The sequence below is a fragment of the Chelmon rostratus genome, chromosome 17 (assembly GCF_017976325.1).
Source record: "Chelmon rostratus isolate fCheRos1 chromosome 17, fCheRos1.pri, whole genome shotgun sequence".
Lineage (NCBI taxonomy): Eukaryota > Metazoa > Chordata > Actinopteri > Chaetodontiformes > Chaetodontidae > Chelmon > Chelmon rostratus.
The window spans coordinates 14,704,588-14,718,857 of record NC_055674.1 but is presented as its reverse complement, the minus strand read 5'-3'; the positions used below and the strand labels follow the sequence as shown (position 1 = coordinate 14,718,857).

Here is a 14,270-nt window from a genome sequence, read left to right as displayed (position 1 = left end):
TCCTCCAACAAGCGCTCTCACTGTGCCACAGCTGCAAGTGCAAAGTGCAAAATGAGTTCCAGAGAGGCACTGGCCCTCTCATTCTGCAATATAATGCTCCCTCTGTGGCAAGGTCACTTTTCATGGTGCATGCAGATATGATGTTAAGTCCACTGTTGTCTTTCACAGAGAAAAGGTTATATAATTATGTAGTGAATGTGCATGATAGACAGTCATGTCAAATTATTATCATGCACTCAACTACTTGAACTAAAATCTGAGTCAACTGAGAGCGCTAAATTACTGCTCTTCTGAGTAAAAGAGCAATACTCTGTTGAAGTGATTCAATAATGAAATGTGAATTCACAGATTTTAAAAACCAGGCCTCATATTACCCTTGAAACTAGGAAACTGTACTTTATTAGCAGCAGCTTTGCATTTCAGTGTTTCTGCACCTGCTTCCTCTGCTTGACAAAGGCATGACTGTTAAATGGTTTGTAGTTTCCTGTGTTTGGTTTTCAATAAAAACTACACAGGACCCGAAATGACTGTGGAAACCACTTAAAATGGTGATGCCACACACGTTTTTTTAAGCTTCAGGTCTGTAATTACAGCAGAATCATTCCATCTAGATGCTGGGGGCAAAACTGTGGATCTATTCATAGTATTGATTCTACTTGACTTTCTAGACCTCATACTCTTACATGCCTCTCTTCGATTTTCATCTCTTCATCTAGACATCTGATACGTAGGAACGCATGCATCCTGCCTCCACCCTATCCATTTTCAGTCAAACAGGGTGTGGCAAGACCAAAACTGTGAAGGAGAGAATACAAGTGGAGAAGAAATCTGGCCATGTGTGCCACGTATAAAATAAAGACAGGAGTTATTAAAAAAGGAGTCATTTGTGGAATTCAAAGGAGGTGGAGCATCCTGCCTCAACTTCCATCTAAAGGAAATCAAATCAAGGAAATTAGGAGTAAGAAGAAAGGCTCAAATGTACAATTGAAATTTGTGTAAATGTCTTGTTAATCTGAAGGAAAAGCCTCATCACCACCTCTATTGAACATAGTTTTTTATTTAAGTCAGTTGTAATTAAAAACACGGTCACAATGTATGACAGGAAAATACAAAAATGATTTGGTTAGAGATAAAATGCTCGATTGCTGGTTCACAATCTTCATTTATTTCAATAGCAGGAGTTGTGCGGATAATTGAATACTCTAAATATTAGCCAGGACGCAGACGTTCATGATGCAACACCAAAACTGTAACTGATACCAAGTAGTCAAAGTACTGTATAAAATGCTGGTGAAAGTCTTCAAAAACACGAACTCATACAAAGTGACTCATGTAAAATAGTGCTATACGCCGTTAAACCAAAATACAAGTTCTCAGGTAAAGGAATATTATAAATAGTTTGCTTTTTTAAATATTTTATAGTGGTACAAGCCTGCATTCCTGTGAGCAGAGCAGAGGCACAGAATGTGTGTATTTAATGCTCATAACGAATAATGATCAGTAACAAAAGTTCTTTTCCTATGAGACCAAACTCCACTTATCTGCAGGTAGAGTTTTTACAGAGGTAACGTCATCTAACAGGTCAACAGGCTTTACAGTATAAAGCACCAGAACGTGAGTTTCTATTAGTGTATTATGTGCTTGTAACTTTGCGTCCGCACACTTCAGCAAGATGCAGCATGGAGCAGTCAGAGTGACACGACGGCTGATGTGTAACCTGGCAAAGCTTCCGTTTCATTTGGTTGGTGTGTGAATGCTGAATCTTTGCGTGCACCTCGTGTTTCAGGCCATATCCTGATCACTGACACTCTGGCGAAGGTATTCTTCATACAGCTTTTTCTAAAAGGAAAGAATAAGACAGTTAAACACACACCAGTAACACTGCCTTTTTATTGCCAGTACCATGTCAGAGTTAGTCACATTCCCTCTCTGACACACACACACGCACACACTCTACCTTTTTGGTCTTGACCACTTCCTGAACATACTCCAGCTTCTCCTGCAGTTGCCTTTTCTGTTTGCCTGACAGAGTTGGCCGAGTCCTGCAGAGAATCCAAGGGAAACACCTCAAAGGTTCATTATTTACATACAAGCTGAAGTTGAAAAAAATCCAAAAGAGCCCAAAATCACACGCAGCTGCTTAACATAGACTATCTTCTTGATTCCACAAGGGGAAATGAAAGCACCACAGCTGCAGTAAAAACGAGGAGTGGAGGAGAAAAAGTAGTAAAATATTAAAAGGTGAGAAATAATATACACAAAGAGAAGGTGAGATACAAGGATACTGTCTACAGATGTAGTATATGTACAAAACTGTACTACAGGGCTGCAGCTAACAATTATTTTAATTCAATTATCCTGCTAATTATTATTGCAATTAATCAAAAACACATTTGTTGCTCATCACGATTTCCTCTAGCACAAGGTGATGTCATCAAATTGCTTGTCTTGTGCAACATGAAATGCAGAAAAACCTTGCAATAGACAAGCTGGGACCAGGAAATATTTGCCATTTATTGCTTAAAAAAGTATGTAAATGGTTAATTGATGATCAAAATAGTTGATTTTTGCAAGTTGCATGTGCCTATTGGTGAAAGAAAGATAAATAAACTGAAACAGCATTTCAAAAATTAATGATTAATGACAGATTTTGAGAAAAAAAAAAAAATACTGAAAATGACTGTGGTGACCCAACAGTAAGAAAGCACAGCAGGAGATTCAGCACTGTCTCTTACCTGAAGGAGAAGCGTGCGATGATGAGCAGGAGGAAGGAGAGAAAGACCAGCCCGCCACAGCCGTAAAGCTGCTGCTCCACAGAGAGGGAGTCAAACACTCTCACCATGGGAGTCTGTGGATCACAAGAGCAACTAAATTAGACTTGACTGCTTTATGAGCAGACGATGCAACAATTACAACACGCCAGCGAACGCTCGCTTAAACACTCACCAGGTAGAGTGAGAGCGTCTCTGTGCCCTGGCGGCCCAGAACCATATCCAGCAGCTCCTTGGACAGGGTGCCCAGCACCAGTAAGGCCATCAGCGCCATAGGGACACTGAAGCCCAGCAGAGTCAGGAAGCAGCTCTTACAGCGAGCCCGTCGGTTCTCAACACTGGTCTGCCTGTGAGAGCGGAGGGTCGAGGTTATTCTCTGAAGGCAGCGCTGAGTGATGCTGCTGTGTGTGTCCCATTAATCTGAAACATGTGCATAGGACTGTGCTTCCAGTCAGAATGAAGCTTTTTTTTTGTTGTAACGAGTGATGATTAGTTTTGCAATTCGAGTAATTAGTTATTTAGTGACTTTTTCAAATAAGCACTGTGTTCCTTTTGTTGCCACAAAAGAAAATTCCTGACCCATTCACACTGTTTCTGTGTCTTTCATACTTCTTGGGCATAGCCACGTAGTAGTGGAATGTATACAATCCTACAGTTGTGTCAGTGGAAATGTGTAGCTCAGCTAGAGGAGGAGAGGACAGTTTTTACATAGGACAAGTGTTGGTATAGTTTTCAATTTGTGGGTGAAAGGGACAAAAACACCACAGTATAATACGAAGTGTGCCTGGGCTATAAATGTCAGCTGCAAAGAGCTCTACTTCAAAACTGAAGAAGCACCTGAAGGCTACGCACAGCCCTACAACACTCAGGTACCCTCAGTTTCTATTTACTGTCAGCAACATATCAAATAATTAAACTATTTTCATTGCAGGTAAATTGTAAACAACTTTGTAAAAAAATGATATGCATTAAACCCTCTTCATTTTGACTTTTAAAAGTCACATTACCCTGCACTGTAGAGCAATAGGTGCAGAAGCTAGTTGAAGTTATTCTTTGTATATTTAATACTAAATACCTTTTTTTTGACTATTGCAACAGGAACGCATGCCAATTTGAAAAAAAAAGAGAAACAATATTGCAGCCTGTAGTGCAAAGTGTTTCTGTGAGATACCTGTCATTAAGGAGCGTATCAGTGATGGCCTCGCTGATAAGCTCACAGTCCTTCTCCAGGGAGTTGAGTGTATTCTGGACTGTCTGGTTAATAGTTTTCTCGATGGTACGACACACCTCTTCAATCTGGTTGACACAGCGACTTGGCTAAGGACAGGAATGTGGACAAAAAATGTAATTATGTGTAGAGAACAGGTTAGAGAGCAGAGGTGTGAGTCTAAAAAGTGCACTAACACCTACAAGTGTAACGCTCACCTTATTTGGATTGGGAATGTAGATGGTGGGCATGTCAAAGCCACACTTGTTGAGTCCCGGTCGCTTGCAGAGCTCCTGGACAATCTGCATCATTACTCTCTGAGACAGCCAGTCACAAAAAGACAGAGATAGTAAAGATGCCACTTCCTGATTTTCAGTATCATGTAGAGAAAGTCATGAAATGCTCATGAAACACAAGCTTAGAACCAAGCTGCTGTTCATACCTGTCTGTCAGACTCTCCCCCAGCCTCGTCTGCTTTGCTCAGGTAGAAACGCAGTCGATCCCCGTGCTTCTCATTCAGGCACTCCACGATGTTGAGGGTGCGCTTGCACAGAGCCTGACCCATCGGGTCAAAGAAGACCAGAATCAGGTCACAGAGATCACCTGAGAGTGACAGTGGGAAAGACCATTATTTTCCACACTAGACTGACCCCAAGATGTCTACTACATAATATATTCTTATTGTATTAAAGCATATGCTGATACAAGTAAAAGTTCTTTGTTTTACTTGCTTCTTATTTAGACACAGAATTTAGTTTCATGTCACATGATATATGATTCCACTGAAAGATGATTACAAAACTTGAGCTGTCAACATTTTGCGTAGGAAGTGGTTAGACCAGTAGCTACCCTGGAGAAAGCTCACTAATGGAACACAAATACTGTAAAAAAAAATGCAGAAATGGCAGTGAAAGCCTGGATAATGAAACAAAATGTCTCTAAAGCAAGGTTATCAGTACTCAGTCACAGTTTTGCAAAACAGTCGTATTTTCTATAATGTTTCAGGATGGGCTCCAATCTCCCGCTACCCAGCATGGTAGAGATAAATAGTGGATAAATGAATTTTGCTTTCAGTTTTGTTTAAAAAGTTTTGGCCATTTCTACTTTTTTAGATTTGTTTTTCTTTAAGAGGCCTTCTTCATTTGAGCTTTAGCTCCATATGGGGTTAAAAATGGTGATAAACAGCACCCAGCATTTTGGTTTAACATGACTCAGTGCTTTTTGAGGCCAGTATTTCACTTTAACTGGAGACATCACAGCTTCTACAAATGTCAACAGAGCAGCTTTATACAATACCATTTAAAATAACAACACCAGCTGCCACAAAAGCCTTAGGGGGCTCTTGATAACTACAGTGCGACAACAGACAAGGTCAGTAAGTGGCAACTCACCCAGCCACAGGATGACTTCGTCCACATCAAAAGGGTATTTCATATCACCATCCACCAGCCCCGGTGAATCCACAAATGTCACCAGGCTGAACCGTTTCTGTCTCGACGTGCAGATCTCTGTGCTCAGGTACTCTGAAACACCTAGGAAGCAATTCAAGGAGATCAGAGATTTGTGATGAAAAAACAGGTAGCATGGCTGATGTTGCTCCTTTATTTATGTTTGATACTGATCACTTAACGTTAATATAATTGTGCCTATGAACTAAGTTTGTCTGTTGGCTTTAACAAAACTGCAGCATAACAACTTGAATGCTTGTTTGAGTAACACATCTGAAACATCCTCATTTATCTTTAACACGACCAGTGATTGTGGTTCTTGTGGCTGTATCAGTGTTTTCAAAGGAGAAGAAGTGTGAGGGTGCTGCAACATTGATCAGTCTTTGTTCAGCCTAAACCGGCTTGCAGACAAACTACATTCAAGTCAAATAGACAAGCAACATCTCATAATGGAAATGCTGGGAATTTGGGAATGGATCAGTGTGGCAGCAGCCTGGGGGGAGACATTGTGGGGACTCTTCAGAATAGAACAGGGAAGGATTGTGATTCGAGTTGAAATCTCACCTTTGAATTCTTGCAACGGCTTGAAATGTGGATAAAGATGGAGAGTGGCATTTCCCTAAAGAAAATCAGAACCAGATCAGTGAGTATTAAGTTTTTGAACCGGGTACCAGGCTTTCCAGAAGTACTGAAACCACTAGAGGTCAACTAATTTAAGTTTGAGTAATAAGCCCTTTCAAGCCATTCATGAGAAATGGCTTGAAAGGGAAAGTTTGCAATTGACATTGTGACTTGATGAAAATAGCCAATCTTGCAAGATGAGGAAAACAATTTGAAATTCTTATTGTTATTTGTTCCTGGACCAAATATATAACTATTTTACAGTAAATGGCAACTTATTGTTTTTGTACTGTTGTACTTACTGTGAGAGACTCTCTCTTGCGGCCACTTGTAACAAAGCTGAAGCCTTGGGTCTCAATAGCAACTCCAGTGCGTTGGATGTGCTCCTCCACATACCTGACAAGACATTAAATAGAATAAAATACAGGGAACTGGTTAAAAAAAACAATTAAATGATGCACCAGAGGAGAAAAATTTGTTTCCAAGTCAGTTCGGTCCACTGTCCAAACTAAATCAATTAAAACTATAACATTAAAAAAAAAAAATCAAGAGACTGGTGAGTACTCTGTATTAGCTGACGTGAACATCACTTTGCTGCACTCATGCATTATGGATTGCATCAGTAAAACGTTGCTGTGAATTGCATACAAAACTGTGCCAAGGAGGGATAAAACAGAATGCTACAGACACAAATTAAACTGGACATATTTAGACTAGACTAGATGCACTATTTTTTTGTTGTTTTCTGTTTTGCACCATTTGTATTTCCTTGTGTTTCATATAAGGCACCACTTTGTTTTCTGATGGTTGAGAAGTCTGATTGTGGATGGACAGTCGCCTGGGACATTTTGTAAAAAACACATTTACCAGTTGATGAAGGAGCTTTTCCCAGCGGAGTGGTTGCCCATAAGCAACACAGTGATCTTTTTCCTGGGCGGCAGCAACTTCACACCAACGGATTCAGCTACTGAGATCAATCCTGAACAAAACAAAGAACAAGATCTAAATAATCATTTATAGCTACTTTACAACTGATGATATGTCTATCAAACTGTGGCCATCATGGTGCTGCTGCTGCACCTGTTGGACAGACTACTTGTGTGAGAATGAGCTGGAGAAGGGTCATGAACATTTCAGTAGCAGTATTTTTTTTGTTACTTGTTAACACATAGATGGCTTGTTGAGAGTGCGCTGTACCATTTCATGGGAACCCAGAATTCCTACCGGCGCCCCGGGCAGATCTCTACTTTGTGAGCTAACTCCATTTCTAAAAAAAACTCAGTATATTTGAGAGCTACACTACAAAACCATCGTTACTCTGGAGCTGACTAACCATTAATTCATAACTTAGCACAGGCTGCTTCAGCTGTGTATGGCTAATTTAACTAGCATTAAAACAGGCGAGCGCAATATCAGCCAAATCACAAATCCTTATCAATTAGCCAGCTAACGGTTAGCCTACTGCATCAAAGCTAACGCCACTTCACGTGAACTTAATAACTAACGTTAAGCTAGCTAGCTAACGTCAATTCCAGTTCAGCGAACAGCTCGCTGGTTTAACTTTGCTAATGACTTAATGAATGTTGGAGCAATTTTGAAGGAGGGTTTGAATCCAACAAATTTTATGTCAGCCAACTCACCGCTGTCGGGGTCCGTGTACATCTGATGACAATCCCGCAAGATGCGCTCATCGCAGGACACACCGCCACTAATCGAGTCCGCATTGGTGGCACTCCGGTTCTTTATTTTCCCAGACATTGTTAAACAGTGGTGTTATCAAACCTCTGGAGAGACTTGTTCAAGCATCTAAATTCCACGAATCTGTGAACTAGCAGCGAACAACGCCCGCTTGCCTTGTTTGAATCGACCCGGTCCACTGAAACACGGGGTTGAAACGTCCCTCGGCCACGTCGTCAGCTACAACGGCTTTTGTCGCAAAGGCTTTTGGGCAATGTAGTTCCTCCGTTGAATTAATGTAATGCCACATGTACATATGACAGCTATTTTTCTTCAGGCATACACTTTACCCCAACAACAGCCCATGAAGTGGGAAAAATGCTAATAATGTTTTGGGGTTTTTTTGTATAAATGGATAGTTTATAACAAAGAGTCCTCCTTTACCTGGTCAGAAGCTAAAAAGCGGAATCTCAACATCCTGTTTCACTGAAGGTAAAATATCTGAAGCAGATAAGGAATTATGTGGACATTCATAAATAAAAATGCATGTTTAAGAAACGATCCCCATCACAGAGTTGGAGGTGGGATGAGAGGATGAAAAATTTTGGAACACAGAACACACAGAAAAAGAAAAACAAGTTGGACACGATATAGATTCATGTCCTTTAACACTGACACCTACATTTCTGAAGGAGACCTAGATGTACAAATGATGAGGACAGGATGCAATATTTTGAAATCCATATCACTGTTAGGTAATGGAAAACACAACCATTAATAAGTGAGGACACCTTGACATCTTTTCTTTTTGACAATGGCTGATGAAACACACATTTCCCCTTAATAGGCAAATGCAAATATAGCATATAACTTAACTTAGAACATGTTCTCAATACTGTACACAATACTCTCTTGCACCTCCTCACCAGAGCTGTTCTTAAATTTTTGTGCATACATCTGCAGTAATAATGCAGTACACACTTGCTACTGTCTGAGTGAGGGCAATATCTATGTGGTTAAAGGGCACTGAGAAAAGCATTACACTCAGTTTAGTCAATGATTAGCAATGTCACCACCCATTTTAAATAAGTGGCCTTCAGAAAGTGTTTGGGCCTGCATCCAAATGGTGAAAGGAGCATTCCAGTACACTCTATGAAGTGTCCATATTGTCTTTTTACCCTCTCATCCAATCTCCCACTTTGTGATGGGGATTGTTAACGTGAGACAGCTGATGTTACATGTACTGCAAGACAGTACACAATGAACACTGATCACTGTCAAGACACATGTGCACAGATCAACTCAAGAATTCACAATGTTTTGCAATTTCAAGTGAGTCCGATGAATAACAAAGAACACAACATCAGACACTTTGGTCTTACTTTCAGTGCAAGTTTAGTAAGTAGACTCCTCCTCATTTTTATATTATAGCATATACAGAACATCCAAACAGAAATGCATTATGTATAACATTGGGTATAATAATGAAGCTAATTAAAGTTATTTCATCACTCGGTTGTGCAGCATCTAAGATATAACGTTCTCTCATCCTACCATTTATTTATTTTTTGACTTGTACTGACCAGAATCCAAAAACTACATTAGGCAGAAATAAACAGAACTTGAAGGCAATGGTTTTGAATAGCACACCTGGGGAAATCCAGATGGGAAATACTCTCCCTTGCTGCAACAACAAATGCTGTTAGTGCTCCTACTGTAAATGCTCCAGTGGAGCTGGAAAGTGGCCGGGGAGGACTATGACTCTACCAGAGCTGAATGTGCATCTGCATTGGTGTGAAGATTTTTCAGATTATAATGCACAGACTGTATTATAGTGACACACAGCTGCTGGTATCGTACCTTAATACAACTGAATATCATGTTATGCAGGCAAATCTTGTGGACTGAGTAGCAATAAAAGCAAATAAAAAGGGGTTTATAGGATTTGTGGCGCCTCCTAGACCTGTTGTGGACCTAATTCAATGAAGTTTTTCTTGTAAGAGGTTCCCACTGGATAGACCCAATTGCAGCAACCTTCTTTCCCTTTCCCATAAGTGCCTAGTGGGCATTGCATACAGAATATTCATATCACAGTTTATGGAATCTGTTAACTCAGCCAGAAGACCTTATGTTATTGCAAGTTATTTCTCATTATTGCAACTAATTTAATATTAGCTATCTGTTGATGACAGAGGTGTCCACATGTTAGTTAGGTAGTTTGCATCATGAATCCTAACAGATAAGAGACATTTAATGCACAATCCTCCATCCCTGCTTCATCGCAAAGTATGCCCGGCAGTGAGATGGGCTGTGTTTCGTAAAGGCAGGCTGTCGAGTGTGAAATGGCCTTTGCTTTCCACCGTTTGTTACCACTTGAAAACATGTTCGCCCTCTAGCTTCAGCCTGTCTCAGTTCAGCTTGCTTCACTGCTGGGCAGTGTGGGAAGCTCCAGCACATCTTCATATTCCATTCACATGTAAAGATCAAAGCAAGTCTACATGTTTTCATTTTGATTGCTCCCCCTTATCACACTTAAATTAATGTAGTACATGTTATGTTCATTGCAGTTTATTGTGTTTGTTCTTCCGCGATCACGCTGGTTTAATGTGATCCTTGTTAACAGTGAATAAATTAGCATAATTTGTGCCAACAGAAATAACGTGGTGTGCCACTCAGCAGCATCTTACATTTTACTCTCTCATGTTAAGCGTCTTCCAGACACGGAGTCCAAAACTGCAGCCAAGCAAACTGTTACTTTCATTGGTTTGTCTTTATTGTCCATATTGTCTGCATAGAAGATTAATACTGAATACATCAAAACAATGAAAGAACATGTGAAATTATGTGTAAGCATTATCAAAGCAAAATGTTTTATGTTTTAGATTCTTCAAAATAGCCACTGTTCACTTGATGAGAGCTTTGCACTCCTTTGGATATTATTCTAAAGGGATTCGTGAGGTTGTCACCTGGAATGTTTTTCACTTTGACAGGTGTAACTTGTAAAAAGCCAGTTGGTGGAATTAGTTTCTTCCCTTCTTGATTTTTTTCCAGACATTGGACCGCAGAGGGAAAGAAAAGCAGCCAACAAGTGCTCAGCATATATGAAACTCCCTCAAGACTATTGGAAAAGCATTCAAGGTGACGAGCTCATGGCGCTGCCCGAGAGAATGCCAAGAGTGTGCAAAGCTGTCATCAAAGCACATGGTGGCTACTTTGAAGAATCTACAATATAAAACATATAATACTATTTTGCAGTTTTGATGTCTTCAGTAATAATCTAAAATAATCTAAAAAAAACAAATGAGATGCATGTTTCGCTTTCTCTATCATACCTAAGATTGTTTAAATTGGTAAGGGGGAGGATTCACATAATATTAGGTGAATGGACTGCATTTAGGTTCATGCTAAATGCCTGAGCACTCCGCACACAGAGGCAAATAAGTCTCTTTATGTTTCCTTCATTGGTATGATAGAATACAGTCTTTCGTCCTTGGTTACCAGTGGGCTTTCCTCTCTTTGGCGACCAGCTCCAGGAAATGGGAATGACTCGCGTAGAGCGGGAAGGACGAGTCAACATCAACCCACTTGACTTGTCCTGCGTCATCTCCAGCTTGCAGCGGCAGCTCGCTCACACTGTTGCCTGCAGTAAGAACAAAGATATATCACTGCCCTACAAAACGAGCTATTTGTTGTCCCCAGACCAACAATGCAAGACAAGTTTTTAAAATTAGAGACAAAAATACATTGTTCCTAATTATTGATACCTGAGTAGTCTCCCTTGGCCAGAACAAAGCACTTTGTCAGCACTGCAGAAAGGTCTGGCTGCACCCATTATCATTCTCATATTGGAAGAAAATCCCTGTTTCTTGTTTGCATTTCTTTTTCTTTAAACCAATCACTATCGTCTTGGTGGAGTCAGCATAGACGGTAACACACAGATAGAGGATACCCAGATACCCACAGTCTACATCCGACATCAGACTAATACCTGAGTCATCATGAAAGTTGACAGCAACTGTCTCCATCCAAGCATTGTCAGTGTTTCTAGGATCATCCACATAACCTTTAAAGACCTGAAGGAGGAAAAAAAATCTTTCAGTTTTCCTCATAGAAGCCTTTGACTAGAATGTGACAGTAAACAAGTGCGAGGATGTCGAACGCTGACCTGAAACCCTGGCGATTTGAAGAGTTTGGTGATGCGTTCATGGATTTTTGCTCTCTCTGATGACGGGACCGCCAACGAGTTCAACGCCTCCTCCGAGAACTCCCGTTGCAGCGTGAGAGAGACCTGCTCCCCTGGATCCACCATCCCCTGCAAAACCAGCGCATACACGCAAACAAACAAGCAAGTCACATGAACATCCTAGACGAAAAAAACACTCAAATTTTCAGTCTTGGAGCATTCTTGAATAGCCATGGCACGAAGTGGCAGAGACACACAGTGGAAAACAACAGACATTATGAAAAAAGAAAGAAGAAGAGTATGAAAAAGAAAGGTACTGTAAAAACACCACTCACCCCAGGAATGGCCCACTCCCCACAGTCTTTCCTCTTGATGGACACAAACTGTAGGACAGGCCTTTTGGAGACGGAGTGCTGTATCTTTGCTCCTTTGGCATCAACTTTCCATCTGCCAGACAGAGACATTTATCAAGCCATCAGCCATTTATTAGAGTTTTTATTGAATCATCCTTTAGGTAACTAAACTGAGTAATGCACTATCGTTAACAAGTATCTGAATAATACCAGTATGTAAAGTAAAGAAAAAGTTACTTGGTAACAATGGGATCTGCCGCGTGATTGGGTCCCCATCGTCCAAGCAAACCTCTGCCAGTCAACCCTGTACGTCCACGGGGATTTCTAAATGAGTAAAAAGTGAATTTGCAAAGATATGTTTTCCAATATGATTTTTAAGTCAAAATAAGCATAAGAGATACTCTAACAAACGCAAAAAAGCTTTAGGAAAGAGCACATGGAGCATAGTAGACCATCCAATTAAAGACTTAACATTTAAGAACCAGTGCTCACAGCCCTGCTCTGGGCACTTGTCCTGATGCGTTTGTGCATTAGACAAATCTTTGTAAGAACCATTTCTCTTGGTACTCAATCACTTACAGGGGCTTTCCCTTTTCCTGATTGTAGTTGCCCTCAAAGCTTGTCCTATCCACAACACCGTCTATAGTGTTGAATTGTGGAGAGAAAGAGCTGCAAAAGAAGCAGAGGTTATCCAAACTGTCATGAACACACTCCAGCTGATCTTTGAAAACAAGCACAGTCAGAATGTCTCACACCAGCCAAGAAAATAACAAATATTTTAGACAACATATATTCACTGCGCTCCAATTCATTCAACGCACAGTACTGTCCTTGACCTAATTAACTTTAAATCAGGTATGTGTTTCTCACCCAATATCAGGATCTGCCCACACTGGCTTCTTTAGTACTGATGGGTCAGTATAGCTGACGGGGCTATACTGCGGCCAGTTCTGACTCCACTCCACTTTATCATCAGGCACGGGGAAGCGCTTGATTTTTGACCCTGGATACATGGAGCATCTGGACTTGACATGAGGCGCCGCTGAGGATGGCATTGTCACGTAGAGGTTACAGCAACTGCTACTGATGGGTCTTGTGGTTTGACTGGTTCTGAAAAGGTGGGACGATGAGCAGGAGATGGCAGACCTGCAGGGGAGGATATGTGAGACTTGCAAATCCAGTAAATAAGCCTCGCTCTGCCTTCCCTGCAGTGTGGTCCTGGCACACCCCACACACACTCCTCGCCCTCCTGGATGTTCAGCAAATTATAGAAAAATCTTCCCCCTCAAGCACAAATCTTCTGTCACACACTGATAACATTTATAATCAGGAGGAAACCAGACATTTAACTGCTTGTCACTTGAGGATAGCATGACAATGGAATGAGAGCCACTGTTATACTGCAATATGCATCTGTTGACTAAGCTAATAATAGTTTACTTTACCTAACTCTGAATGAGTATTTGTTGAATTTTGATATGAGATTTCATATTAATGTGACAATGAATAGAAATAGAATTTGACTAGAACTTTGGGAGTAAGCCCCTTCAAAATACAGAACATCAATATTAAAAACAGTTAGCTAATGGTTATCTCTACTGTAATATTTACTGCAATCGTATCGCCTGGCTGTGCTGGTAATGCCAGGGATTTTGCTAGACTTTGACAGAAAGACTGCAACACATAACCATGTGTACTTTGGCTTATAATGTTAGCGTAAAGCAGAAACTGTCCCATAACGTAGTAGCTTCTGGCTAAATCTTTATAACTACCGTTACTGTCCATACCTAACTCCGGGGGTGCAGACGGTATATGGCAGTCCAAAGAGAGTGAGCGCTAGGCGAATCCGGCCGATCCACTCTCGTCGCAGAACGAAACGTACCATACCCTACGACAATAAATCAATAGCACAACAACCTCAACATACAGCACTAAGCAACCAGGAAGTACACCTCCCGGCGCGGTGACGTTACAAAGGGGTGTGGTCTATCGTCTCCATAGTGATAAGAA

The 14,270-nt window shown here is 40.8% G+C and overlaps 2 protein-coding genes across 2 annotated transcripts; both read right to left on the bottom strand.

The window, feature by feature from the left end:
• Window positions 1–1,039: 1,039 nt before the first annotated feature.
• On the bottom strand, window positions 1,040–7,946 carry si:ch211-11k18.4. Its single transcript, XM_041957641.1, has 12 exons — window positions 7,688–7,946; window positions 6,915–7,026; window positions 6,350–6,443; window positions 5,991–6,045; window positions 5,370–5,510; window positions 4,421–4,581; window positions 4,197–4,295; window positions 3,943–4,088; window positions 2,947–3,118; window positions 2,736–2,848; window positions 1,958–2,042; window positions 1,040–1,839 (listed from the first exon to the last, which is right to left on the bottom strand). The coding sequence occupies exons 1-12, from the start codon at window positions 7,803–7,805 to the stop codon at window positions 1,783–1,785; spliced, it is 1,353 nt and encodes a 450-aa protein (XP_041813575.1). The 5' UTR covers window positions 7,806–7,946; the 3' UTR covers window positions 1,040–1,782.
• A 1,161-nt stretch (window positions 7,947–9,107) lies between these two features.
• On the bottom strand, window positions 9,108–14,186 carry nudt9 (nudix (nucleoside diphosphate linked moiety X)-type motif 9). The gene is made up of 8 exons (XM_041957080.1): window positions 14,048–14,186; window positions 13,131–13,406; window positions 12,840–12,929; window positions 12,498–12,584; window positions 12,243–12,354; window positions 11,890–12,036; window positions 11,713–11,797; window positions 9,108–11,364 (listed from the first exon to the last, which is right to left on the bottom strand). Exons 1-8 carry the CDS (start codon window positions 14,143–14,145, stop codon window positions 11,219–11,221), a joined length of 1,041 nt encoding a protein of 346 aa, XP_041813014.1. The 5' UTR covers window positions 14,146–14,186; the 3' UTR covers window positions 9,108–11,218.
• Between the last annotated feature and the right edge of the window lie 84 nt (window positions 14,187–14,270).